Source organism: Geotrypetes seraphini, chromosome 6 (genome assembly GCF_902459505.1).
Source record: "Geotrypetes seraphini chromosome 6, aGeoSer1.1, whole genome shotgun sequence".
In the NCBI taxonomy this organism is placed as follows: Eukaryota; Metazoa; Chordata; class Amphibia; order Gymnophiona; family Dermophiidae; genus Geotrypetes; species Geotrypetes seraphini.
In genome coordinates, this window is record NC_047089.1 from 113208799 (window position 1) to 113235792 (window position 26994).

Below are 26994 nucleotides of genomic sequence, written 5' to 3' on the forward strand. Positions count from 1 at the left end.
ATCCTGAAAACCCGACTGGATTGTGGCCCTCGAGGAGGGACTTTGACCCCCCTGCTTTAGAGGGTGCCCTCTCGTTCTCCCTACCTTGGAGACGGTGAACAACCTGTCTTTATCTACTAAGTCTATTCCCTTCATTATCTTGAAAGTTTCGATCATGTCCCCTCTCAGTCTCCTCTTTTCAAGGGAGAAGAGGCCCAGTTTCTCTAATCTCTCACTGTACGACAACTCCTCCAGCCCCTTAACCATTTTAGTTGCTCTTCTCTGGACCCTTTCAAGTAGTACTGTGTCTTTCTTCAAGTACGGTGAACAGTGCTGTACACAGAATTCCAAGTGGGGGCGTACCATGGCCCAGTACAGTGGCATTATAACTTTCTTAATCATTCCAAGCATTTTGTTTGCCCTTTTTGCTGGCTTCATCACTGCTCGCTTTCAACACTAAATCTCTATAAAGACAAAGCATTAATCTATAAAAAAAGCTATTCAGGAAAATAAGAAAGCGTACTATAGCAAGAAGATCACGTCTGCCAATAACTCATCTGCACGCTACGCTATTGTAAAATCACTTACAACCAAAAGCACCATCGAGAAACCATCACCGGCTACAGCCCCTCCAGCTCAAGATCTGGCAGACCACTTTATCCAGAAAATTGTCTCAGTATGAAATACTCTAATCCCTAAAAATTCAACTCATCTGAAAGGTCTAATTCCATACCCTTCAGCTCCTTCTCTAACTTTAGTGTTCCATCCCTGACTGAAATTCAAACTGTGCAAACTCTAAAAGTGACTGCTCAGATTTCCTTCTGCATTTTCTTATAAAAAGATATTTCTCTATCTTTGGTCCCTTCATCCAGAGTCTGACATAAAACAGCCTTTTTACAGGCTCTTTATTAATAAAACTGGAAGTTGGCCCACATGGTCTTAAAGGAGCCCTCAGCAAATCCTGAAGATTGCTCTATCGCCCCACAGCCAACATCCCATTCCTGGCAAAACTAACCGAAAAGATAGTCTTCAATCAGTTAACTTCATTCTTCAAACAGATTGACACCATGCATCCCAATCAAACCTGTTTCAGACCACATCATTCCACTGAGTTCTTACTTCTAGGTCTTGTGACCACTGTTAGAATTTCTTGGATCATAGGAAATCTGTCGTTCTTAGCTCTCTGGATTTAACAGCCACATTTTATACTGTTGATCATTCTGTACTTCTACACAGAATTAAAGACTTAGACATCACAGTTTACATCTGGTTTACATCATATTTTTCCAATGGGTTATACCAGGTTTGTCTCCCTAGCTTGGCCTCAGAGCCCTACACACAGAACTTTGCAGTTCTCCAAGGCTCCTTTCTATCCCCAATGATATTCAACCTATTCCTTGCCCCTCTTCCGACAATTGCACAATTCATAGGTTTTACAATCTTCGCCTATGCTGACGATGTTCAGCTTCTTCATTCCATTCTAATGCAAAATCTGTCAGAAATTCAAGAAATCAACTAAAAACTGAATCTCAATCTCATCAGTAACTGGCTTTTTAAGAACTTAACTTTGTCTGAATGTCTCTTAATGTTAATAAATTCAGAGTCATGCTTTTTCCCACTAAGGAAAATGAAACACTAGCCTCCCCAATCTGTGTTTTATCCTCTCCACTTCAAATTGTATCTACTATCAAATTCCTGGGGATTGTTCTGAAAGATAAACTCTCCTTCCATGCATAAATCAGTTCAGTAGTACAGAAATGCTTCTTCAAGCTTAAAATAATTTGTTCACTTTCATCATTTCTGGATGCTAAATCCCTACTCTAGATTATTGCAATTCTCTATATCAGGAAGCCACACAAAAAGAAATCAGGATACTCCAGATTATTCAAAACACTGCCATAAAAATTATTTTTCAGGCCAAAAAATGTGATCACGTTACCCCAATTTTGAAAAAGGCACACTGGCTACCTATATTCCACCGAATTATGTTTAAAATACTTTTTAACCTTTAAGGTACTTTCTAACCATTTGCTTGCTTTCATTGATAGACTCCTAATTCCGTATGCAGTATCCAGACTACTTTGATCAACCTGACAATCCCTTCTTATAGTTCCCTGCATTAGGCAAGTATTTTATGACACCATTCAAATAACAATTTTTACAGCTCTGGGTGTTCAATTCTCTTTTGGGGAGATTTTGTAAACAGTATTTAGATAGGATGTTAGGTGAACCTTCAATCTTGCATGCACTCCTGCTTCAGATGTAGTGTAAACAAATTTCTCCAAGGCAGGTAGGCCATGGTCACAATATGAAATGCAATCAGAGATAGAAGAAGGAATCAATTTCTGGGATCACTGGATGACAACCAGCACATCCATTTTAGATAAACTTGCCCCTATACGCAATAGCAAAAGCAATGTAAATAAATATAACAAATGGTTTGACAACGAACTTCTAAAACTGAAACAACTAGCTAGACGACTAGAAAGAACTTGGAAAAAAATAGGAGAACTAACAGACCGTAACAAATGGAGAGCTAACATAAAAATCTACAAACAAATGATAAAAGACAAACGTTCTACTCAAATAAAATCAACTCATCTTGTAATGGTTCACAAGGAATCAATACAAAAGAGGTATTCAACCTGTGGTGGAGGTCTAGCCATCATACTCAAAAACAACATCAATATAAAGACCCTAGACAAACACTCCACCCCCCACCTAGATCTCCTAGCCTGTCAACTTTCTGATGATTCTCTCATAGGAACTCTAACATGCATCCTCTGTTACTCAACACCAGGAAAATGGAATGACAACAAACAAGCTCTCGAAGAATTTATCTACCAGAACTCCCTAACATCATCTCATAATCTTCTCCTAGGAGACGTAAACCTCCATCTAGAAGATCACACCTCTAAACAAGTAATAAATTTACTCTCATACCTCAAAGCACTGAACTACCAGATCCTCAATCCCCAATCCACACATGAAAAAGGCCACCAATTAGATCTCGCTGCTTACATGACCCAACACCCTCACAAACCCAAAATCAATATTTCAAATGGGGCATGGCACCCCTCCCTCTGGTCAGATCACTATAAATACACCTTTGACATCAACTGGCCTCAAAGCATTAACAAACAACCTCCAAAAAAAACCTCCTTCAAAGCACGCCAAAAAATTGAACCCTTTACATTCTGGGATAAAGCAGACCACGCCATCACCAACATAGCCCCCAACGAATTCGTATCCCAATGGAGATCCATAAGCGAAACCATCCTAAATGAGCTAGCCCCAGAAAAACTAAAATTTAAAATATGCAGACCTTCTGATAAATGGTTCGACTCCGAACTTCTCCAATCAAAAAAGCTCTGCAGACAACTTGAAAGAGACTGGAAAAAAAATAAGAGCTTAGAACACACTAAAACTGCATGGAGAAATCAAATTAACCAATACAAAACCAAACTCAAGGAAAAACGAAAAGCCTACTACTCCAAAATGATAGGCACAAAACCCCCAGACACAAAAAAGCTATTCAATCTAGTAAAGAACCTCACTGATACCAAACCTTACCTTTCCACCCAAGGTATCCACCCACCAACAGCCATCCACCTAGCTGACCATTTCAAAAACAAGATCACCAATATCAGATCCACATTCATCAACACACACTCCCATCTAGAAAAGATAACAACAAACCCATCAACAGGCGAAGCCATCGTAGCAGACAGAAGCTGATCCGACTTCCCAATCCTACTTTGGTCGGATATGAACCGACTCTACAATAAATACAGCCATGCTTCCAGCGACCTAAATAATTGCCCCACCTACCTGTTATCAAACGCCTCCACCACATTCAAAACCAACTTCATGCTATGGATTCAAACCACATTGACTGAAGGCCAATTCCCACAGGACCTAGGAGAGATCTTAATCACCCCAATCATAAAAGATCACAAAGGCCCAATAGATAGCCCCTCCAACTACAGACCTATCGCTTCAATACCAATGTACGTTAAAATAATAGAAGGCCTAGTTGCACAATACCTCACCAAATACCTGGATAAACATAACTTACTCTACCCCTCACAATCAGGATTTCGAACTAACCATAGTACAGAAACACTACTTGTCACACTACTAGATACAGCCCGGCAACACATCAGTAAAGGAAAAAAAATGATATTAATACAACTTGACCTCTCCGCAGCATTTGACCTAGTTGACCACACCTTATTACTACAGATTCTCGATGCCATAGGAATCTCAGGCAAGGTCTACAAATGGTTTCAAGGGTTACTCAAATCTAGAACCTATAGGGTAAAATACAATGATATCAAATCAGAGCCATGGGCAAATCCCTGTGGAGTTCCACAAGGATCACCTCTCTCACCTACGCTCTTCAACCTCTTTATCTCCTCCCTAGGAGCCACTTTAGATAACCTAGATGTCACATCCTTCAGCTATGCAGACGACATCACCATACTCCTCCCCTTCGACCCATCAGAGACCACCACCACAACAAAGCTAGAAACAACCTTAGATACAGTAGAAAAATGGATGATGGATCACAAACTAAAACTAAACTCAGAAAAAACAAAATTCCTCTTGCTCGAAAAGGCCCAAACTCCTACCATCACTGAACTGAAAATCAAAAATACCAAATACCCAATACAACCCGAACTAAAACTCCTAGGAGTTACGATAGACAGATGTTGCACAATGCAGTCCCAAATCAACAAGACGACCCAGAAAGCTTTTCTAACCATGAGAAATCTACGTAAAATCAGAAAATTCTTCAACCAAGCACAATTCAGACTAATTGTCCAATCCCTAGTTTTAGGTCTGCTGGATTATTGCAACTCCCTATATCTTCCTTGTCCAGCCACTATGATAAAACAACTCCAGACCATACAAAACACTGCCCTCAGACTGATCTACTCACTTAGAAAATATGATCACTTAACAACTGCCTTCTTAGACTCTCACTGGCTACCCATACAAGCACGAATTCAATTCAAATTCCACTGCCTAGTATTCAGAGCGTTACACGGCTCTTCCCCCTCCTATCTAAACAACCGCTTAAACCAGATCTCCACCTCAAGACACAGAAGAACCTCAAACCCTTTTGCCTTCCCCCCACTCAAAGGCACGCAACGCAAGAAAATGTTTGACAACCTTCTGGCAACACAAGCAGCAAAACTCAACCATTCCATCTCCAATCTGATGACAATATCAGACAACTTCAAAACATTCCGAAAAGAAATCAAAACCCTGCTCTTCAAAAAATTCATCCAAATATCTTAATCCCTCCTCTCTTACCTCCAGAAGATTCACCTACCTGCAGATAATTCTCCCCCAAATTACCCACCTAAACACCTTCCAAGTAAACAAACCCCTAAAATAGATTGTAATCTTACCCACTCTAACTGTATTCCATTTGTCTTTATCACATAGTTCTGCACTGTCAGTCTAATATCCATCCTGTAAGTTCCCATAGGATTCTATCCAGCTATCTCCCCTATGTTTAAAAAAAAAATAAAAATTGTATCTTCACTGGAAAATGTCCAGACAAATCTTTTGTAATCCGCCTTGAACTGCAAGGTATAGGCGGAATAGAAATCCGTAATGTAATGTAATGTAATGATCACAAATTTATTTGACACCGCTCGCTACACCACACCCACACACAACTCTAAGTTACCCTCTGCAAATGACTTAGCACTACACTTCGATTCGAAAATTAAAAACCTTAGAATTCATTGTTCAACAAACGACCCTAGTGATCATCCGATACCTATCACCCAAGGAAATGATACACCGGCAGACATGATCTGGAGCTCCTTTCAAGATTTAGAGTGGAACAATTACAACAGACTATATAACAAATACTCTAAATCCTATTGTGTTCTGGACTCATGCCCCCCAGAAATCATGAAAGCGGCACCTTTAGTATTTAAACTATCGTTGATGCAATATTTGGCTCATAACCTAAAAACTGGGAAGTTCCTCTCTAATAATGGTCACATAATAATAACCCCAATTCTAAAAAATTGAAAAGAATCTTCAGCTATAATATCCAACTACAGACCAGTAGCATCCATTCCGTTTATTGTAAAAATTATGGCGGGATTGGTACACATCCAACTGATGGATTATCTGGATCAGTTCTCTCTCCTACATGAAACTCAATCCGGTTTTAGACCGTTGTTCAGTACTGAGACAGTAATTGCGGCTATTTTAGACAATCTGCGCCTACTGTTTAGTAAGGGCCTTAATGCCCTGGTTATGCAATTTGATATGAGTTCTGCCTTTGATCTAGTAGACCACGGGAAACTGCTGCAATGTCTAGACACCATTGGTATCAGGGACGAGGTGCTGAATTGGTTCCGTGGCTTCCTTATGTCCCGCACTTATCAAGTACATTTTAATTATGAACTTTCAGATACCTGAAGCAATCCATCCGGTGTGCCACAAGGGTCTCCGCTATCTCCATTGCTCTTCAACGTCTACATGTCCTCACTAAGCACGCAGCTACCCAGTTAGGGATAAAACTATTTAGTTATGCAGATGATTTTACGATCATCATCCCATTCGTTAATTCTATCTCTGAAACTATTCCTAAAGCTTCAGAAGCCATAAACGTGATGGAGCACTGGATGACCTTTAGGCTCAAACTTAATTCTGAAAAGACAACTTTCTTTGTTGCTTCGCCACATCCGCTTGACACCAAATCACCACTATGTATTAATAATCTTAATTACCCTATCCAACCTACCATAAAGATACTAGGTGTAACTTTGGATCAGTGCCTAACCATGAGAGACCAGGTGGACTCCTTGATCAGAAAGGGATTTTTCACTCTCTGGAAACTCAGATCCATTAAAGCTTATTTCGATACAGCGGCATTCAGAAACCTAGTCCAATCCCTCGTACTGAGTCTACTTGACTACTGTAACATCGCCTATTTAGCAATTTCCCAAAAGAACATGCAGCATTTACAATTGATGCAAAATGCAGCGGTCAAACTGATCTTTGGGCTGAGGAAGTTTGACCACGTGACACCCTACTATCGGCAGCTGCATTGGCTGCTAATGGAGGCGCGCGTAAAGTTTAAATTTGCCTGCTTCTGCTTCAAAGCACTACACGGACTTGCCCCTAAATATATAACTGACCTTTTCGTCTTCTCAGCCAACAGACACAAGAGAAGCTCACATTCCAACTTCGTTTCCCCCCCAATGAGAGGTTGTAAACTGAAAAAACACCATGAACATCTTCTCTCGCACCAAGCAGCATCATGGGGTAAAGACCTAGAACAATTGCTTTCGCCCCTACATATGAGGAATTTAGGAAACGTCTGAAAACACACCTGTTCCTAAAGTATCTAGACAACTGATCCTCTCTTCTTTCTCCCCTATATAGCGATTAACTTGTTCTATTGATCACTCTCTCCTCAAAAATGGATTTCCTGTCCTATTAACCCTCTTTCTTCCTCCCCTCTTAAAGTCAATCAATTTGTACCTTTGCTTAATCTTTGTAAACCGCATAGAACTTCACGATATTGCGGTATATAAGCTGTTATTATTATTATTATATCATCTCACAACTGGGTGACTTTGTCAAACAGAGTCTAGTACAATTGCTGCCCAGCTCATTGGTAGCATCCCACCATGCATATGTGGTTACCTTCCTGCCAGATGTGTGAGCTTAGGACCAGGTCCTTTAACTTAATTTTTCTGCTAGGTTGTGATTTTGATCTCCTCAGTGTGTTTTTCACACACACACACACACCCCCGTCCCCCTGCTGCAGGGTTGTTGGGGAGGGGGAGAGGTTGCCTGTTTTTCCTCATTTTTTCTTACTTTTTTTGCTCCTTTTATTGTCTACAGTAATTTTTATTCTGTTTTAATTTTTTTTTGTTTTTTTTTTGGCTCCTTAGGCTGAACTCTGACTGGGTTGTATTGACGATTTTGGGGGGTGAATGGACTTTTTCCTCCTTCACATTAACGTTTTTTAAAATTTGGCATTGCTGTTTACCTTTCCATGTTCTAAAAGGTTCCCAGTATAATTGAGTTATCTCTGGGACTGATCCCCATAACTGGTGTCTCCAGTGCTTGGGGCCACACCACAATGCTAAATTTATGTCCTCTGCTTGTGAATGCAAAAGAGGACACAGAGACCCAGGGAGATCCAGTGTGAAAATATTTTTTATGCTAAATCTGGTCCATCAACATCAGCATTGGAAACATTGGTCCCGGAGGCTGAGTCGGCTCATTCCAACACTGGGATTGCACTGGCATCAAGGAGGCCTCTCTCTGCCTCATTTTCAGGCAGTGTTAGGGCTCTGGAACAGTTCTGCATCAGATCGAAAACAGAGGAGACATGTGGATTTGATGTAATCTTTTATCAGTTTTGCAGCATTCTAATGTTCAATGCCAAGACAAGACGAAGAAGATTAATCATTGATCTCCCTCAAAGCGTGTTATCGGGAGCATTGGCACATCAGTTTCACCAGTACTCAAAAGGTGATCTTCCTTTCTTGAAAAGGTGCCAATTCTGCAGCTGAGTTCAAGCTCCCAATTCAGCATTGACAAATGTACTGGCTCCATTATATAAGATTTCCAATAATTGCTATCCTAGGCAAGTTGTGGTCCATTTGCTTTGGTACAGTCAGCTCTCCGAGATCATGCAAAGAGCCAAAACAAACAAAAAAAAATCATTGCTAAATTATGAAGGGCATAACATTATTTTTGTGCCTGACATGAGCAAGACAACAACCCAATTAAGGAAACAACTGCTGGCTTTTTGATTGAGACTAAGAGAGCCCAAAGCAAAGTTTGGAATGTTTTACCCTGCCAAGCTAAAGGTCACAATAAGCAACAACACTAAATATTTTACTGACCCCAAAGCTCTTGCTGATTTTCTTGAAGAAATCCAACCGAGCAACATTGACAATATTTAACTCTAATGATCAACATCATGTTGTGATTTAACAGTACTTGTAAATAAATGGTAACTCTTGTGGGCCTCTCTTGCCAGGCCGGGTGGGGTCTGTGCCATGGCTGGTGGGTGTTCTGGTGCTGCTCCAGTACTTGCAGAATTCTTATGGGTGGTGTTGTGGTGCTTGGCGTTCCAGGCCGTGGTGGAGGCCTCTGCTGCAGTGTGGAGGGGAGTTGTCCATAATGAATTACTGTTATTGTCTGCTTAAGTTACTCTACACCTAAAAATGTGAGTACTGCAATAACATAATTACTCTTAATTTCAATTAGATCTTCAAACAATTATTGTCTGAAATTTGGCAGCTAAAATTTATTGCTAACAAATGCAAGTTCATGCATTTGGGCTGCAAAAACCAGAGGGAACGATACATACTAGGGGGTGAAGAAATTATGTACACGACGGAAGAGCAGAACTTGGGTGTGACTGTATGTGATGATTTAAGGTGGCCAAACAGGTTGAAAAGGTGACGGCAAAAGCAAGAAGGATGCTAGGTTGCATAAGGAGAGGTATGGCCAGTAGGAAAAAGGAGGTATTGATGTCTAAGACTCTGGTGAGACCTCATTTAGAATATTGTGTACAACTGATAATGTGGAAGCAATGTGGTCAACCATGAAATTGACCCTACACGAGGCAACTAACCGCTACATAAAATCGGTAAATAAACAACAAAGGAACAAAAAACCCCAATGGTTCACTGATGAGGTTTCGCACCTCGTCAAGGAAAAAAAAGAGCATTTCTTTCATACAAACGTACGGGGAAAGGAGAAGCTAACATTGAATACAGGACTAGGTCTGCAGCAGTCAAAACAGCAGTCAGAGAGGCCAAACTTGCAGTGGAAGAAACTCTAGCAAAGAACATTAAGAAAGGGGACAAATCCTTCTTCAGGTATATTAGTGACAGGAAAAAAAACACAAATGGGATAGTACGCCTTAGAACACCGGACGGGAACTATGTGGAAACATTCCGATAAAGCCAAACTAATGAACGAATACTTCTGCTCGGTCTTTACCTACGAGGCACCAGGGCACGGACCACATCTGGAAGCAATGTCAAGCACGGAAGACCCATTTTAGAATTTTGAGTTCACATCAGCTGACGTCTACAGCGAACTGTCAAGACTCAAGGTGTGCAAAGCCATGGGTCCAGACGAGTTGCACCCGAGAGTGCTCAGAGAGCTGTGCAATGTCCTGGCGGAACCATTAGCCATGCTCTTCAACCTTTCCCTAAATATGGGGAGAGTCCCCCTGGACTGGAAAAAAGCTAATGTCGTTCTTCTGCACAAAAAGGGTTGCAGAGCAGAGGCTGCGAACTACAGACCACTGAGTCTCACATCGATAGTGTGTAAAATCATGGAAACACTAATTAAACGTAAATTAGACACGATCTTGGATGAAGGGAATCTAAGGGATCCTAATCAGCATGGATTCACTGAGGGTAGGTCATGCCAATCCAATCTCATCAGCTTCTTTGATTGGGTAACAGGGAAGCTAGACTCAGGAGAGTCTCTGGACTTAGTGTACTTGGATTTCAGCAAGGCTTTTAACAGCGTCCCACACCGCAGGCTTCTAAACAAGATGAAATCGATGGGGTTGGGCTAAACAATAACTGCATGGGTCAATGATTGGCTTAGTGATATACATCAGAGGGTGGTGGTCAACGGCACCCTCTCTGAAACATCGAAAGTGACCAGCGGAGTGCCGCAGGGCTCAGTCCTGGGTCCACTCCTTTTTAACATATTCATAAGGGACTTGACACGAGGGCTGCAGGGTAAGGTAACATTATTCGCCGATGATGCCAAACTATGCAACATAGTAAGTGAAGGCTGTTTGCAGGATAATATGACACAGGACCTTCTTGCGTTGGAAAACTGGTCCTCAACATGGCAGCTGGGATTCAATGCTAAGAAATGTAAGGTCATGCACCTCGGTAGCGGAAATCCATGCAGAACTTACACCTTAAATGGAGAAACATTGGCTAAGACCTCAGCAGAACGAGATTTGGGAGTAATCATCAGTGCAGACATGAAGGCTGCCAAACAGGTAGAAAAGGCCTCATCCAAGGCAAGACAAATGATGGGCTGTATCAATAGAAGTTTTGTCAGCTGGAAACCAGAAGTCATAATGCCACTGTACAGGACCATGGTGAGACCTCATCTGGAGTACTGTGTGCAATTCTGGAGGCCACATTACCGTAAAGACGTGCTTAGAGTCGAGTCGGTTCAGTGGATGGCCACTAGGATGATCTCGGGGCTCAAGGGTCTCTTGTACAAAGAGAGACCGAACAGATTGCAGCTCTACACTCTAGAAGAACGCAGGGAGAGGGGGGACATGATTGAGACATTAAATACATCACAGGACGTGTCGAGGTGGAAGATGACATCCTTTTTCTCAAAGGACCCTCGGCCACAAGAGGGCATCTGCTTAAACTTAGAGGGGGGAAATTTAGTAGTGACACCAGGAAGTATTTCTTCATGGAAAGAGTGGTGGATCACTGGAACAAGCTTCCGGTGCAGGTGGTCGAGGCCACCAGCGTGCTTGACTTCAAGAATAAATGGGACATCTACGTTTGATCCCTACGAAGTCGAGTTAAGGAACTGGGTCATTAGCATTCAGACTTATTGGGGTGGGCCAGTAGAGTGGGCTGACTTGATGAGCTATAGCCCTTTTCTGCTGTCATCTTTCTATGTTTCTATGTTTCTATTCTGGAGGCTGCACCTTCAAAAACATATAAAAAGTCATTTAAATACCTACATAATATAAATGTACATGAGTCGAGTCTCTTTCATTTGAAAGGAAACTCTGCAACGAGAGGGCATAGGATGAGGTTAAGAGGTGATAGGCTCCGGAGTAATCTGAGGAAATACATTTTTTAAAGAAAGTGTGGTAGATGCATGGAACAGTCTCCTGGAAAAGGTGATGGAAACAGAGACTGTGTCTGAATTCAAGAGTGCCAGGGATAGGCACGTGGGATCTCTCAGAGAGAGAAAGAAATAATTGTTACTGTGGGTGGGCAGACTAGATGGTAATAAGGGGGCTGCTAGACTCTTATTATTGTATTGGAATGACACAGGCCTCACACAAGTGCTGTTCCTTAGAGATATAAATTTATTATAAATAAAATAATAGCATACAAGGATTTATGCAAAGATCACCCCTGTCTCCCGTACTCTTCAACCTATACATTGCCTCCCTAAGCTCCTACCTAGACAAACTAGGCATTACCTCCTATAGCTACGCAGATGACATCACCATACTCCTCCCCTTTGATCAACATGAGCCCTCCATGGTAGGCACAATACACAGAACACTTGAAATAGCAACATGGATGAAGGAACACAAACTAAAACTTAAACCTGACAAAACAAACTCCTAGAAAACAGCAAATCCCTAACCTTGACTAACCTAGTAATAAACTCAATCTCATCCCCCATTCAACCCACACTAAAACTCCTCAGAGTGCTGATAGATAGAGGCTGCACCATGCAACCACAAATCAACAAAATAATAAAAACATCATTTGCAACTATGAGAAACCTAAGAAAAGTCCGAAAATTCTTCAACAGAAAACAATTCCAACTCGTGGTTCAATCACTGGTCCTTGGCTTAATAGACTACTGCAACATACTATATCTCCCCTGCCCAGCAACCACGATGAAATAACTTCAAACAATACAAAACACAGCCCTACAACTTATCTACTCACTGTAAAAATATGACCACATCATAGAGGCATACCACGACTTACACTGGCTCCCAATACAAGCCAGAGTGCACTTCAAATTCCACTGTCTACTATTCAAAGCTATAAACGGAGACAGCCTACCTACTGGAACAATAGGTTAACTCAATCCACCTCAACCAGACACAGGAGATCCCACACAATATTCACACACCCACCAACCAAAAATGTCAAACGAAGAAAAATGTATGGCAACCTACTGGCCACCAGAGCAGTGAAACTGGACCGACAACTCACCAATCTGCTGATTTCGACCACAGACTACAAAACCTTCAAAAAAGAAACAAAAACCTACTCTTCAAAAAATACATAAAACCAATATAACACAACCAAACATACTCAAACTCCTCCTGCAATACCAACTACTCCTTAGCAAACCAGAAAATGTTCAAACTATTCCCTAAGTACTTCTTAATATCTTAACAATATGTACTTCTTAATATCTTAACAATTCTTATGTAATCCGTCTTGAACCGCAAGGTAAAGGCAGAATAGAAATCACTAATGTAATGTAATATGCCAAAGGGCTGGTACAGCTCTCTGTGCTTACAGAAGTTATGGACACACAGCTGCAGACTGTGAAATACCCTTTCTGTTCTGACTTCCTTATTCTACAGCATCTATAATAATAATAATAATAATAACTTTATTTTTATATACTGCCAACAATCTTGCGACTTCTAGGCGGTTTACAATATAAGAAACTGTTTACAATAAAAGAAACTGTAAATACAATAAAAATAAAGAGAAACTACGTACAGCGAATTGAAGAGTATAGCAGTGAATATCTCGTACAACGAATTAAAGAGTATAGCGGTGTACATCTGATAACATTAATAATGTTAACGTCAGTTTGTGTGTTGCAAGGCCAGGAAGTGCCAAGTTGTTTACACAGAAGTAGAAATGTTCCGTAAGTTGAATAGAGTGTTCATATTTAGTGATTGGGGGTTGGGTTAACAGTTTGCAAGTTCAGGTATGTGGTGATGTTACGAGGGGGGTTGATGTTCCGGTTCGTTGCCTAGGTATTTCAGGAATAGGTAGGTTTTTAGGTGTTTCCTGAATTCTTCATAGTTGTTTGTGTGCGCAATTAGTTTTCCTAGGTCTTTACCCCATATGGCTGCTTGATATGATAGCAGTTGTTGATGGTGTCTCTTATATATGCACCCTCTAGCCGGTGGGGAGACAAATTTCATGTGTGTTTTTCTTTCATGTCTATTGGTTGGGAATGAGAAGAGGTCTGTGATGTATTTTGGGGCTAGACCATTTAATACTTTGAAGCAGAGACATCCTAGCTTGAACTTCGTGCGCGCCTCCATCGGCAGCCAGTGTAGGAGTCGGTAGGAAGGGGTTATGTGATCGGACTTCTTCAGCCCGAAAATCATCCTGACTGCTGCATTTTGTATCAGTTGTAGTCTTTGCATTTGCTTCTGTGGGATTGTTAGATGGGTGATGTTGCAGTAGTCCAGGTGGTTTAGTATTAGGGATTGTACTAGGATTCTGAATGCTGAAGTGTGGAAGTACGCTTTAATGGATTTAAGTTTCCAGAGAGTGAAAAACCCTCTTTTGATTAAGGAGTCTATGTGGTCTTTCATGGTTAGTCCTTGGTCTAGTATTACTCCTAGAATCTTCATCGTTGGTTGAATGGGGTAGTTTAGATTGTTAATGTGTAATGATATTGTCGTATTTTGTGCGTGTGGCGAGGCTATGAAGAATTTAGTTTTTTCTGAATTGAGCTTCAGTTTGAAATCTGTGGTCCATTGATCCATTGTGTTTAGCGCTTCAGTTGCTATGGGGGTGATTTCGGAGGGGGATGCTGTAAACAGGATTATGATTGTGAAGTCGTCTGCATAGCTGAATACTTTTATGCCTCACTGGGTTAGCTTTGTGCCTAGTGTAGCTATATAGATGTTGAAGAGTAGTGGGGATAGTGGGGACCCTTGTGGAACGCCTGATGGGTTTCTCCATGTTTTAGAGAGATTGTTATTGAAGCGGACTTGATAGGTGCGGGTCGTAAGGAAACCTCAGAACCAGTCCAGCACTTCGCCTCCGATGCCGATTGTATCTAAACATCGTAGTAGTTTTTTGTGATCTACCAAGTCGAATGCTGAGCTCACGTCGAATTGCATCACTAAGGCTTTGTGGCCCTTACTAAATAAGTTACGTAGGTAATCTAAGATTGCTGCTATCACCGTCTCAGTACTGAACAGAGGTCTGAAGCCTGACTGGGTTTCATGTAGCAGTGAGAACCGATCTAGGTAGTCCATCAGTTGGGTTTGTACCAAGCCTTCCATTATTTTTACGAAAAATGGGATGGATGCTACTGGTCATAGAAACATAGAAACATAGAAAGATGACGGCAGATAAGGGCCATAGCCCATCAAGTCTGCCCACACTATTTACCCACCCTCTTAAATCTACTGACCCCCTAAAGAATAATTGTAATTATACTGTCACTCTACTGACCCACTCATTCAGTCCTAGTGACCCTAACCCTTGGCATGACCTCGTAGGGATCCCACATAGGTATCCCATTTGTTCTTGAAGTCTGAGATGCTGCGTGCCTCGACCACCTGCACTGGAAGCTCGTTCCAATGCTCAATCACTCTTTCCGTGAAGAAGTATTTCCTGGTGTCTCCACGAAACTTCCCTCCCCTGAGCTTGAGCGGATGTCCTCTTGTGGTCGAGGGTCCCCTGAGAAGAAAGATATCATCTTCCACCTCTACCCGTCCCGTGATGTACTTAAATGTCTCAATCATGTCTCCCCTCTCCCTACGCTCCTCGAGAGTGTAGAGCTGCAATTTGCTCAGTCTTTCTTCGTACGGGAGACCCTTTAGCCCCGAGACCATCCTGGTGGCCATCCGCTGAACCAATTCAACTCTGAGCACATCCTTACGGTAATGTGGCCTCCAGAATTGAACACAGTATTCCAGATGTGGTCTCACCATGGCTCTGTACAGTGGCATCATGACTTCAGGTTTCCTGTTGACGAAGCTTCTCTTGATACAGCCTATCATTTGCCGTGCTTTAGATGAAGCCTTCTCCACTTGAGTGGCTGCTTTCATGTCAGCACTGATGATTACTCCTAAGTCTCGTTCTGCCGTGGTCCTAGTTAAAGTTTCTCCATTCAGGGTGTAAGTTCTGCAAGGATTTCCGTTGCCGAGATGCATGACCTTACATTTCTTGGCGTTGAAACCCAGCTGCCAGATCAAGGACCAACTTTCTAAAGTACGCAGGTCTTGCTCCATAGCATCCTGAAGATTATAGCCGTTTACTACATTGCATAGTTTGGCGTCATCAGCAAATAAGGTTACCTTGCCTTGGAGCCCTTGAGTCAGATCCCTAATGAATATGTTGAAGAGGAGTGGGCCCAGGACCGAACCCTGTGGTACTCCGCTGGTCACCTCTGACATTTTAGAAAGGGTACCGTTGACCACCACCCTCTGAAGTCTGCCACTAAGCCAATCTGTAACCCACGCAGTTAGAGTCTCTCCTAATCCCATAGAATTCATCTTGTTCAGCAGCCTGCGGTGTGGGACGCTGTCAAACGCTTTGCTGAAGTCCAGGTACACGACGTCCAAGGACTCTCCTGAGTCTAGTCTTCTTGTTACCCAGTCAAAGAAGCTTATTAGATTGGACTGGCATGACCTACCCTTGGTGAATCCATGTTGGCTGGGATCCCGGAGATTTCCCTCGTTCAGGATCGTATCTAATTTATACTTAATTAGTGTTTCCATGAGTTTGCACACTATTGAGGTGAGGCTTACCGGTCTATAGTTCGCAGCCTCAGCCTTGCAACCCTTTTTATGTAGAGGAACGACATTGGCTGTTTTCCAGTCCAACGGAACTTTCCCCGTACTTAGTGAGAGATTGAAGAGCACCGCCAACGGTTCTGCCAGGACATCTCTCAATTCTCTGAGCACTCTTGGGTGTAAATTGTCCGGTCCCATGGCCTTGTTTACCTTTAGCCTTGCCAGTTCGTTGTAGACGTCCCCAGGAGTGAACTCAACGTTCTGAAACGGGTCATCTACGTCTTGTATTATCATCAACTGTGGTCCGTGTCCCGGTGCTTCGCAGGTGAAGACTGAGCAGAAATATTCATTTAGTAGTTCTGCTTTTTCTGAATCCGCCACCGCGTAGTTTCCGTCCGGTTGTCTAAGGCGTACTATACCGTCTGTGTTCCTTTTCCTATCGCTGATATACCTAAAGAAGGATTTGTCCCCTTTTTTAATGTTTTTTGCCAGAGCTTCCTCCACTCGACGTTTGGCCTCCCTAACTGCTGTTTTGACCGCTGCCGATCTGGTCTTATATTCTACTTTAGTTTCTCTTCTCTGGGTGCGTTTGTAGGAAAGAAATGCTTTTTTCTTCTCCTTAATGAGGAGTGAGATCTCTTCAGTGAACCATTGGGGTTTGTTGTTTCTTTGCCGTTTATCTACTGATTTTATGTAGCGATTAGTTGCTTCGTGTATGGATGATTTCAGGTACGACCACATAGTTTCCACATTGCCGGTCTCTGCTTGGTCCTGTAGCGTCTGATGAACGTGATCTCCCATACGTGCGAAGTCGGCGCCCCGAAAGTTGAGCACCTTTGTTTTTGTGATTGATTTAGGGGATCCTTTCCCAATGTTGAACCATACCATGTTATGGTCGCTGGAGGCTAGCGTATCTCCTACCGAGACCTCTGAGATGCTTTCCCCGTTTGTGAGTACCAGGTCTAGGATCGTCTGGGTCCTAGTGGGCTCCGTTACCATCTGTCTGAGATGTACTCCTTTTATGGAGTTCAGAAGCCTCCTGCTGCTGCTGGTTGCTGCTGAAAATGTGTTCCAGTCTGCATATTGAAGTCCCCTAGCAGCACAGTGTCACCCCGTAGAGTTATATTATCTATGTCTTCAATTAATTCTGCGTCCATGTTTTCCGGTTGTCTTGGAGGTCTGTATACCACTCCAAGATACAGGCATTTTTTACTACCTCGTGCCAGGTTAACCCAGAGGGACTCCCCGGTATACTTGACATCAGTGATCCTGGTAGTTTTGATGTCTTCCTTAATGTATAGTGCTACCCCTCCACCTAACCTGCCCTCTCTGTCCTGACGAAGTAGATTGTACCCCGGTATAGCCATATCCCACCCATGTGCGTCAGTGAACCAAGTCTCGGATATTGCCACCACGTCCAGGTTGGCATCCCTTATTTCAGTTTCTAGTTCTAGAATTTTATTGCCTAAACTGTGTGCATTAACATACATGGCCCTCCACACTTTGTGTTTGCTGAGTCCCTGTAAGGCTATTCCTGACCGAGTCTGTGTGGCTCCAAGGGAACTGTTTGCATATTGGGTCCTTACCTCGGAATCTGAGTGTCGACTCGTCCCATCAGGGTAGTTCCTTTCCACCCCAGTATATGAGTAGGTCCCCTCCCCCAACTTACCTAGTTTAAAGCCCTGCGAAGTAGGCGGGCTAGTCGGTGTCCGAAGATGTTCTTACCTCTGCTGGTTAAATGGAGTCCGTCTGGTCCCTGTAGTCCTTGCAGCGCCTCTCTATGATCCAGGAATCCGAAGTTCATATATCGACACCATTCTCGTAGCCATTCGTTCGTTCTCAGGATGCATTCATCTCTGGCTCTTCCCTTGCCTCTAACTGGTAGGATTGATGAGAAGACTACCTGCGCACTTGTCTGCTTCAGCCTCTCGCCCAAGGCTCCGAAGTCTCTGGCGATGGTTTCTGGGGTGTTCCTGGCAGTGTCATTCGTACCTATATGGATAAGAAGCATAGGAACGAATGACACTGCCAGGAACACCCCAGAAACCATCGCCAGAGACTATAGTTGGACTATAGTTGGTCTATAGTTGGTTGCTGAAGTTAGGGGTAGTTTATGATTTTTTGGGATTGGGGTGATTATAATGTGACCGTTTTTTGATAGGAATTTTCCCTTTTATACCACAGGTGTCAAAGTCGGTCCTCGAGGGCCAGAATCCAGTCGGGTTTTCAGGATTTCCCCAATGAATCTGCATGAGATTATTTGCATGCATTGCTTTCAATGCATATTCATTGGGGAAATCCAGAAAACCCGACTGGATTCCGGCCCTCGAGGAGGGACTTTGACACCCCTGTATTATACTATCCTTACTATTCCTTCTAAGCCTGTTAAGCTTGCTTCTGATTGGCTAAACTTATCAGCATATTTAATCAATTGGTTATAGATTATTATTTGCCCTCCTAATTGGCCTTCCTAAATTGAATCATGTCATTATTATTTATGTATGTCATTAACACACTAGGGTGGTGCTCCAATAAAGCACCTAACTTATCTGCACCCAACACCCTTTTGCTGGGGCCATCCACAAAGGTTATCCAGGCATGACCTCTTGTCTTTCTTCACTGGCCTTTCCCTCCTTATCTTCTTCTTTCCATCTCTGCAATTGGTGCTGAGGTGAATGTGTATGTGCTGGTCCTCAGAGTCACTTTTACTCTGGACACATAAGCCATTCTATTATTATAGGTTTATAACTGTTTCCTCCCTGTAGCTGCTTATCAACAGCTCAGGCTCACTTCTGCTCTCCTAAATTGATGACAGCCTTGCTCTGAAGTTGCTACATATTCAAAGAAACAGCAGCTGTACTTGAAGTTTTACATCTTTGGGGGAGAGACTGTTGAAGCTGAAATCACACAGAAACCATTTTAATACTGCTTGGCCTGTTTTTTTCTGTCCTTAGGCCTATATCCAGGGCCTAATGAAAGAGAGGTCCTCCCTCATCGGGCCATTTGGCCTTTATTTGCCATCATGTTACCTATGTAATAAATTTTCTTAAGGCTCATAAAAATGTTTGTTGTGGTGAAGTAAGATTAATTTCATATGTTATTAAATCAAAAGTTCACAAAGGACGAATAAGACTATTATTCATTTATAATACCACTGGTTTGATTCACTGTGTTGTATTTGTACATTCACTTTTCACTGAGTCTTTTATGTTCCCGGATCCTTTTAGCTCGGGGTTTTTATTATTGGATGTCAATAGTATCAATACAATGTTTCTGGTTCTTTCATATATCTTGGAAATTGCTAAGCAGCCATCAGTATGTGCCATGAATTAGACATTTTGTTCATTTTATTGTATTAAAACTTATATTCTTAAATGTCAAGGGTTTTCATAATCCAATGAAAAGGAAAAAGATTTGTGGCTATCTATCCAGGAAAACCCAAGAAACACACTTATCTGCCTCAGAAGCTATTAAGTTAAAAAATAAACTGGTCTTTACCTGCCATATATTTTCTATCATTATGGGTGCTAGAATATATGTCTGTCTGTCTGTCTTTCTTTCTTACTTTCTGTGTCTCTCCCTGCCCCTGTCTCTCTTCCTTTCTTTCTGTCTTTCTCCCTCCCGCTGTCTGTCCTTCTTTCTTTCTTTCTGTCTCTTTCCCTGCCTGTTGTCTTTCTGTGTGTCTGTCTTTCGTTCTAATGCGCTGCCTACCTGCCTGTCTTTTTGTCTCTCCATGGCCCCCTTCTGTCTCCCCTCCCCCAAAGCAAACCAAGATTGCTCCCAGGCCCCTTTTCCCGCTCCATCCCCTCCACTTCTCTGTGTAGCAGCAGCAGCATTTCACGCCCTTCCCTGTGCAGTAGCAACATTCTCCCCCCCACACACACACTACCCTGTGCAGCAGCATTTCCCAGCCTTCCCTGTGCAGAAGCAGCATTTCCTCCCCCCCACACACACACTTGCCTGTGCAGCAGCAGCATTTCCCACCCTTCCCTGTGCAGCAGCAGCATTTCCCTGCCTTTCCTGTGCAGAAGCAGCATTTCCCCCCCCCCACACACACACACTTCCTTGTGCAGCAGCAGCAGCATTTCCCGGCCTTCCCTGTGCAGCAGCATTTCCCGCCGCCATGTTTAAATTGAGAGAAAAGCGCTGCACCAAACTACTGCTGGCTTCGGCATCTTCTATCCACTGTGGCCAACCCTAGAGGAAACAGGAAGTAGTCAGAGAGGGCAGGCCGCAGTGGACAGAAGATGGCAAGACCAGCGTTAGCGCGGTGCAGCACTTTTCTCTTAATTTAAATGCGGGTGAGCCGGCGAGAAGGAGGAAGCTTTGGTGTGGTGGTTTTGGTGGTGAGTGAGGGCAGGAGGGGGGAGTCGCCAGCTGTGATGTGTTTCTCCGCTTTGTCTGACCGCCGCATACGCACTCCTGCTGGCCACGGACCCACTGATCACAGATCAGAGATCACGGAAACATGCAGGTAAGTGCGCATGCGCGGCTAGGGTTTTATTATATAGGATAGGAATAGAACAGACTTTCTCAAGCCAATGATAATAAAGGGTGCTTGGATTAAAATAAAGGTAATTATGAGATATAACTTTATCTAACATTAACAACTATGTTCCCAACTTGGATGAATCAGAATTTTTAAATGAAGTCATGATGGCCATTTTGGAAGACAGATCACAGGCGTACATAGTTGCTGGTGACTTTAACCTTGGAACCATCAATTGACAGGAAATAAAATGTGCAATATAGACCCACAAATAGTCTACATAACATGATTTCTCATTTAAACTAATGTATACTAATTATAAACCATGTATACTAATTATAAATCATTTTCATTCTACTCACCACCTCCTATTCAAAAATCAACTTCTTTCTCATCAGCAGCAATTTAATTAGCAATTTACTAACTACATAAATAAATGAACTCTCTGAACCAGTTTTAGGGATTCCTGGTGTCTCAGCTGTTGGGGATTCCCCCTGCTAGGATCAGCTGAGCCGCGGAGCCCTACACCCCTCCCCCTGATATTCCTCTCACATCCCTGACATACCCCTGATATCCCGTACCTCCTCTGACATCTCCGCCCCTCTGACATCCCCGGAACCCCCCATACCTTTGGAAAAGCAAACGGCAGGAGGGAAGTGCACTCCCTTTTGCCTACAGGGCCATGTGCTGCAAATAACCGGGCTTCCTCCTCCCAATGCAACTTGGGATGCAGTGGAAGGGGCCAGGCTAAAAATGATGGGGATTCCTTCTGTCGCGATCAGACAAGGTAGTTTCTGGATATGTCTACAAAACTTGCTTTTGTATGTTTTTCACATGGAAGTTTTTATTTTTCAAAATGGGCAAAAAATATAGACATCCTAAGGACCAAAACTTATACCTTTTCACAAATAAAAGATAGATGTTTTGGCAGCTTTGAAAATAGCCATTTTTCCTGCTGGGTTTGTGGATATCTTGCACAAAACGTCCAGCCTCAGACTTAGGCACACTTTTGATTATGCCCCTCCACGTTATCAAAATTTCTATGGGACAACAAAGTGGCAAGGATTGAACTGAAGAATCTAAAATGCAATAGACAAAGATGGTGATGTCAACTTTCCCAATTTTATGGACTATCATATTGCTTTTCTATTAAGATAAGGATCATGGATAAAGAATCTAGGCCATCATCCACTTGGATAAGATTTAAAATGGAATACAGACAGCTAGCCACTCTAAAATACCATTTATATCTATGTCCAAAACAATTAACTACACTGATCACATATTATAATCCATGAAAACTGTCTTTTGGGAACTGGAAGAGTTACTTAAAGTGCACAATTTGAAAATCTAGCAAAATGCTAGAATATAACAAGTCAGTCTGCTTTATAATGGTACTACATGGCTTCCTTGCAATGATATAAGTGAATGATACAACCTCGTTGCAACACGTTATTATCAATGGCTTCAGCTAAAATAATAGATCAGTGTATCTCAAATGGTGTGCCTCCTGAGATTTCAGGTGTGCCACGGTACATTGGGGGGGAGGAGGACAGGCGCCAGCGCCAGCTGACTGCCTACAGGACATGTCTCTCGTGGCGAGAGGCACGTCCTGTAGGCAGTCAGTGGGCGCCAGCACCTATTCTTCTCTCTGGCCCTCTTCCCTACTGGCAGCCCCCATTGGCGCCTCAGGGCCCTCCTGGAGGGCCTTCACACACACGCAGACATCAACATGATAATGTCACGCATGTGCGTGATGTCATCACATTGATATCCGTGCACTTCCAGGTGCCTCGAGCCATGGCCACTACCTTTAGTGTGTTGTGGCTCGAGAAAGTTTAAGGGACACTGCACTTGATACTGGTGCAAAGAATGGACTACTCTTTCCTCCATCTTTGAGTTTGATGAATCTTTATCATATAATAATATCACAGGAGCCCTGATAAATCTCTGATAACAATGCCAGATTATGACATATATTGTTAATTATCACTATTAGAATTGGATTTTTTAAACTGGAAAGATTTGTCTGCCACTGACTAGATGAACTGGTGAAATACAGTATGCTTCAAAGCAAAGTTTGAATGAATAGCAGCTGAGAGGAAAATTATACTAAAACCTTTGAAAGAATTTGGTCTCCCTTAATAGATTTTTTTTTTTTTTTCATACAAAGCATAAGATCAGAATATTAACCCATGCACATACTGACTGTCTCAGAAACATATGTTATTACTTTAAACTTTTTTGTTCTCATTGTTATCACTATATACTGCATCTGTCATTTATTATTGTTTTAAAGGACATCCTGGACATCCTCGTTATGTGTTTATATATTTACTGCTTGTTAATTAATGTTCAGTCTTTTGTACTATGCTACGTTTTATGACAAAATCAATAAAACTTATTGAACTAAAAAAAAAGAATTAACATACATATTTAAGAAATTATAAGAATGGGAAGCTAAAAGTTTTCTGTGTCTGCGGTCAGAAGTGTCAGAGTAGAAGCTTCCGCCCGCAGACGCACGCGACTGTAGGCAGACTCCAGTGGCTTGCACAAATTACACCAGCGCTTCATAAAGGTAAGGGGGAGGGAGGGAGATAGATGTGACCGGTAGGTAGGAAGGAGGGAGGGGGCCGTGCATGATCGGTGATCGTGTGAATTCCCTCCCTTAACTGCAGAGACAAGGCCATTCACCACTCCATGGGACAGTGAATGGCCTTGTTCCCGAACCAGCAGTGAGCACTTCCCCCCCCCCCCCCCACACACACACCGTTTCAGAAGGTTAGCTGTGGCTAGCCCCGGGTAACAACCACCGTGTCATTCTCTACCAGGGACCTGGATTGGCCACCATGAGAACAGGTTATTAAATACATCATTATATGGGCAGCTGAATCAACTGCATCATTTTTGAAGGATGTCCTTAGCTCACACGATGAATGCAACTTCGATATATAAAGATGTATAGACATACATATATTAATCCAAAATAGCCCTCAATTCAAAAATAATAACTGACAGAAAGGGATCCTTGCAGTGGCTGTAATGCAAGTTATTCTGCATGTACTCAGTAAGAGTATGTGTAAAGCTCTGGAAATTTCTAAGGAAGAGATCCATTCCAGTCTCTATTGTTGACGTCACCTACTTGAGTAGATTGGTATCTTGCTGTCTTTGGAGAATACATTTAACAGGTAAGCACTGTATATGTCTAGTAGTGCTATTTAAATTATAAGTTGTAATAGTAAGCAATTTTTGTGGGTTTTTTTCTCATAACAGTCTTATGAGGAAGAAAGCTGCAAGTCTGGAATCAACTTCTACGATAAGAACCAAAGTTTTTGTATGGGGACTTAATGACAAAGATCAACTCGGAGGACTCAAAGGTTCCAAGGTATTTCTTCTTTGGTTTGTTTTAAATAATGCTAAAGTTTCTCTTAGTTGACAATACATGATAAATTATTATATAAAATTCTAGGTTTATGTAATCTTTTTATTTTTTTATTTATTTATCAATTTTCAAATAAACAATCAAGTATACACTTGTACAGAAAGGAGAGGCATTAAAGAAAAACACGCATTCCAAGTAAAACAATAATTATAATCAAAGCAAAAATAATCATAATCTCCTCCTCAAGTCCTCAATTAATGGATCCAAGATGTAGAACAGTGAGCCTAACAAAAAAATCTTAGTAATATATTGAAAAAAGAAAACAGAGACACTGTTAACTGAAGGAAGTGACCAAATTAAACAATAAACACTCATGTTATTATTGTCCCAGCTTTCAGGTGTGCAGCTGACAGAAGGTTGTCAGTTGTATAGGATCAAAGAAAACATATTTTTGCTTTTTGCATGGGTATCTTAAGAAGAAGGAGGCCCCAAGAGCGATAACTCCCGGCTTCAAAATCAAAAATTCACCACGACGCCTCTGGGTATCTCGAGCCAGATCTGGAAATATTTGTATTTTAAATCCCAAAAATTATTTTAGCTTATTTTTGAAGTAAAGTCTCAGCAACCAGTTTTTATCCGGTGCTAAGGCATCAGTGAAAAGTAAAGTTGCAGGTGTCACAATTTCCTTATCCGACTGTTCCAATATCAATGAAACATTTAAATTCTGTTGGACCTCTATAGGTAATTGTGGTTCTTGATGTTGTTGTCCTTCAATCTTTCGTGTAGGCAGGTAATAAACCTGGGTTAAAGGTGGAAGCAATTCTTCTGATATATCCAATATTTCTATCATATATCTTTTTATCATCTCTTTCGGAGATATTGTTGCCACTCTAGGAAAATTGATCAGCCTGAGATTGTTATTGCGAGAAAGATTATCCAAAGCTTCCAATTTTCTTCTCATATTCATATCGTCTCTCATTAATGTTTCATTAAATTGTTTGGTGGCAGCATTTGAATCTTTAAGGTCCTGCACATCAGTTTATAAACCTTTAATATTTGTTTCATGGATATTTAACTTCAGTTCAATTTGGGAAATTTGAGGTTTAATTGATTTTGCCTAATCTGCCACCAGATCCCATATCGCCTCAAGAGTTATTTCTCTAGGTTTCTCTATTTCAACAAATTGTTCATTCTGAGTAGAAAAGTTAACTATAACTGACCTTTCTTCCTGAATGCTGTTCTCCTGAAAGCTGTTTTTCCTCTTGCTGTTCTGAGCCTCAGCCCCCACTTGACTCACAGCATATGAGTCCAAATCCAGTCTCCCCTGTCTGATGACTGAAGCCTCACAGGGCAGGAGCTCACCGACCTCCGATGGCTCTACTGCCCGAGGGGAACTGGTGTTCTGAGGAAGAGGGGGTGGAGTTCTGGCATCGGGGCTTAATGAGATCTCTAAGCCCGGGTAGACCGCATCCTGCTCACCACCTAGAGCCCCCATCGGGGAAACTGCCGCCGCCGCCGCCGACATTTCCTGCATCCAGTGGATTAAATCTTCAATGTTGCCGAGCCTTGTAGGGTCAGGGCGCCGCGAGGCTACAGCGGCACTTCGGCCCCTTCTCTTCGGCATTGCAGGTAAAGGCAAACGCCGCACAAAGAAGAAAAACAAACAAATATTCAAATCTAGGATCTAACCAGGTCGCTCAGTTAGCTGTCCCGTCGGCCATCTTGGATCCACCTGTAATCTTTTTCTAAAGAACATTTTTATGTACATTTACATAGTTTATACCAAGAGTCCTTAAATGCAGTACCTGAAGTCCACAATCTAACCTGAATCTATTTTCATGCGGTGGAAGAAGTGAATTAAAATAGATCTCATATATACAAGAGTAAAAACCTGCCAATTATTTTTTTTTTAAATTTGAACTTTCTGATAGAGAGTCTCCCACCCACCCTCACCCCTAGCACATTTCCATATAATATTAATTTAAATAGTGAATTAGCCTACTTAGGACAATATTGGTTATTACATACATTTCATTACTTGCTAAGATTCAAGCACTAAAGCATTCAAATTATCTTAAGGCTCTGTATACCAGTGGTTTCAAACTCAAACCTTTTGCAGGGCCACAATTTGGATATGCAGGTACTTGGAGGGCTATAGAAAAGATAGTTAATGTCTTATTAAAGAAATGACAACTTTGCATGAGGTAAAACTCGTTTTAGTTTATAAATCTTTCCTTTATTGCTTCTGATAATTTCAGCTATACACAGCTGAAAGCAGTTTGAAAGTGAAGTTGGATGGTTTTTCATTTTCTGCATGTTGCACTGCTGTGTATAGTTTTACCTCATGCAAAATTGTGATTTAGTGTCTTTTTTTAATATCTTTATTCATTTTGAAGCCAAAAATAAGTGCAACAATATTATACAATCATATTACACTATAATAGCACCTAAATTCAATCAAAATGACAAATACATACAGGAACATCATAGAACATAGACAGCTCAGGAAAGTCATTGAAATTGTTAATATAGATCAGGAAAATTGTCTATAATTTCATAAATTGAAATACAAAGATTGTACTGGAAAGCAATTTTTATAGAACAGAGAAAATACACAACAAGAAAGGCACAGGTGGTGTAGAGAATATATAACAACTC

General features: G+C 41.8%; 1 protein-coding gene across 1 annotated transcript in view; it reads left to right on the forward strand.

Moving 5' to 3' along the window:
- The window catches only part of HERC2 (HECT and RLD domain containing E3 ubiquitin protein ligase 2), a 3346202-nt gene that overhangs the window by 1934253 nt on the left and 1384955 nt on the right, over nucleotides 1-26994 (forward strand). Inside the window, 1 exon segment of the mRNA XM_033948978.1 lies at nucleotides 24228-24339. Within this exon segment, the coding sequence (XP_033804869.1) occupies nucleotides 24228-24339 (112 nt within the window).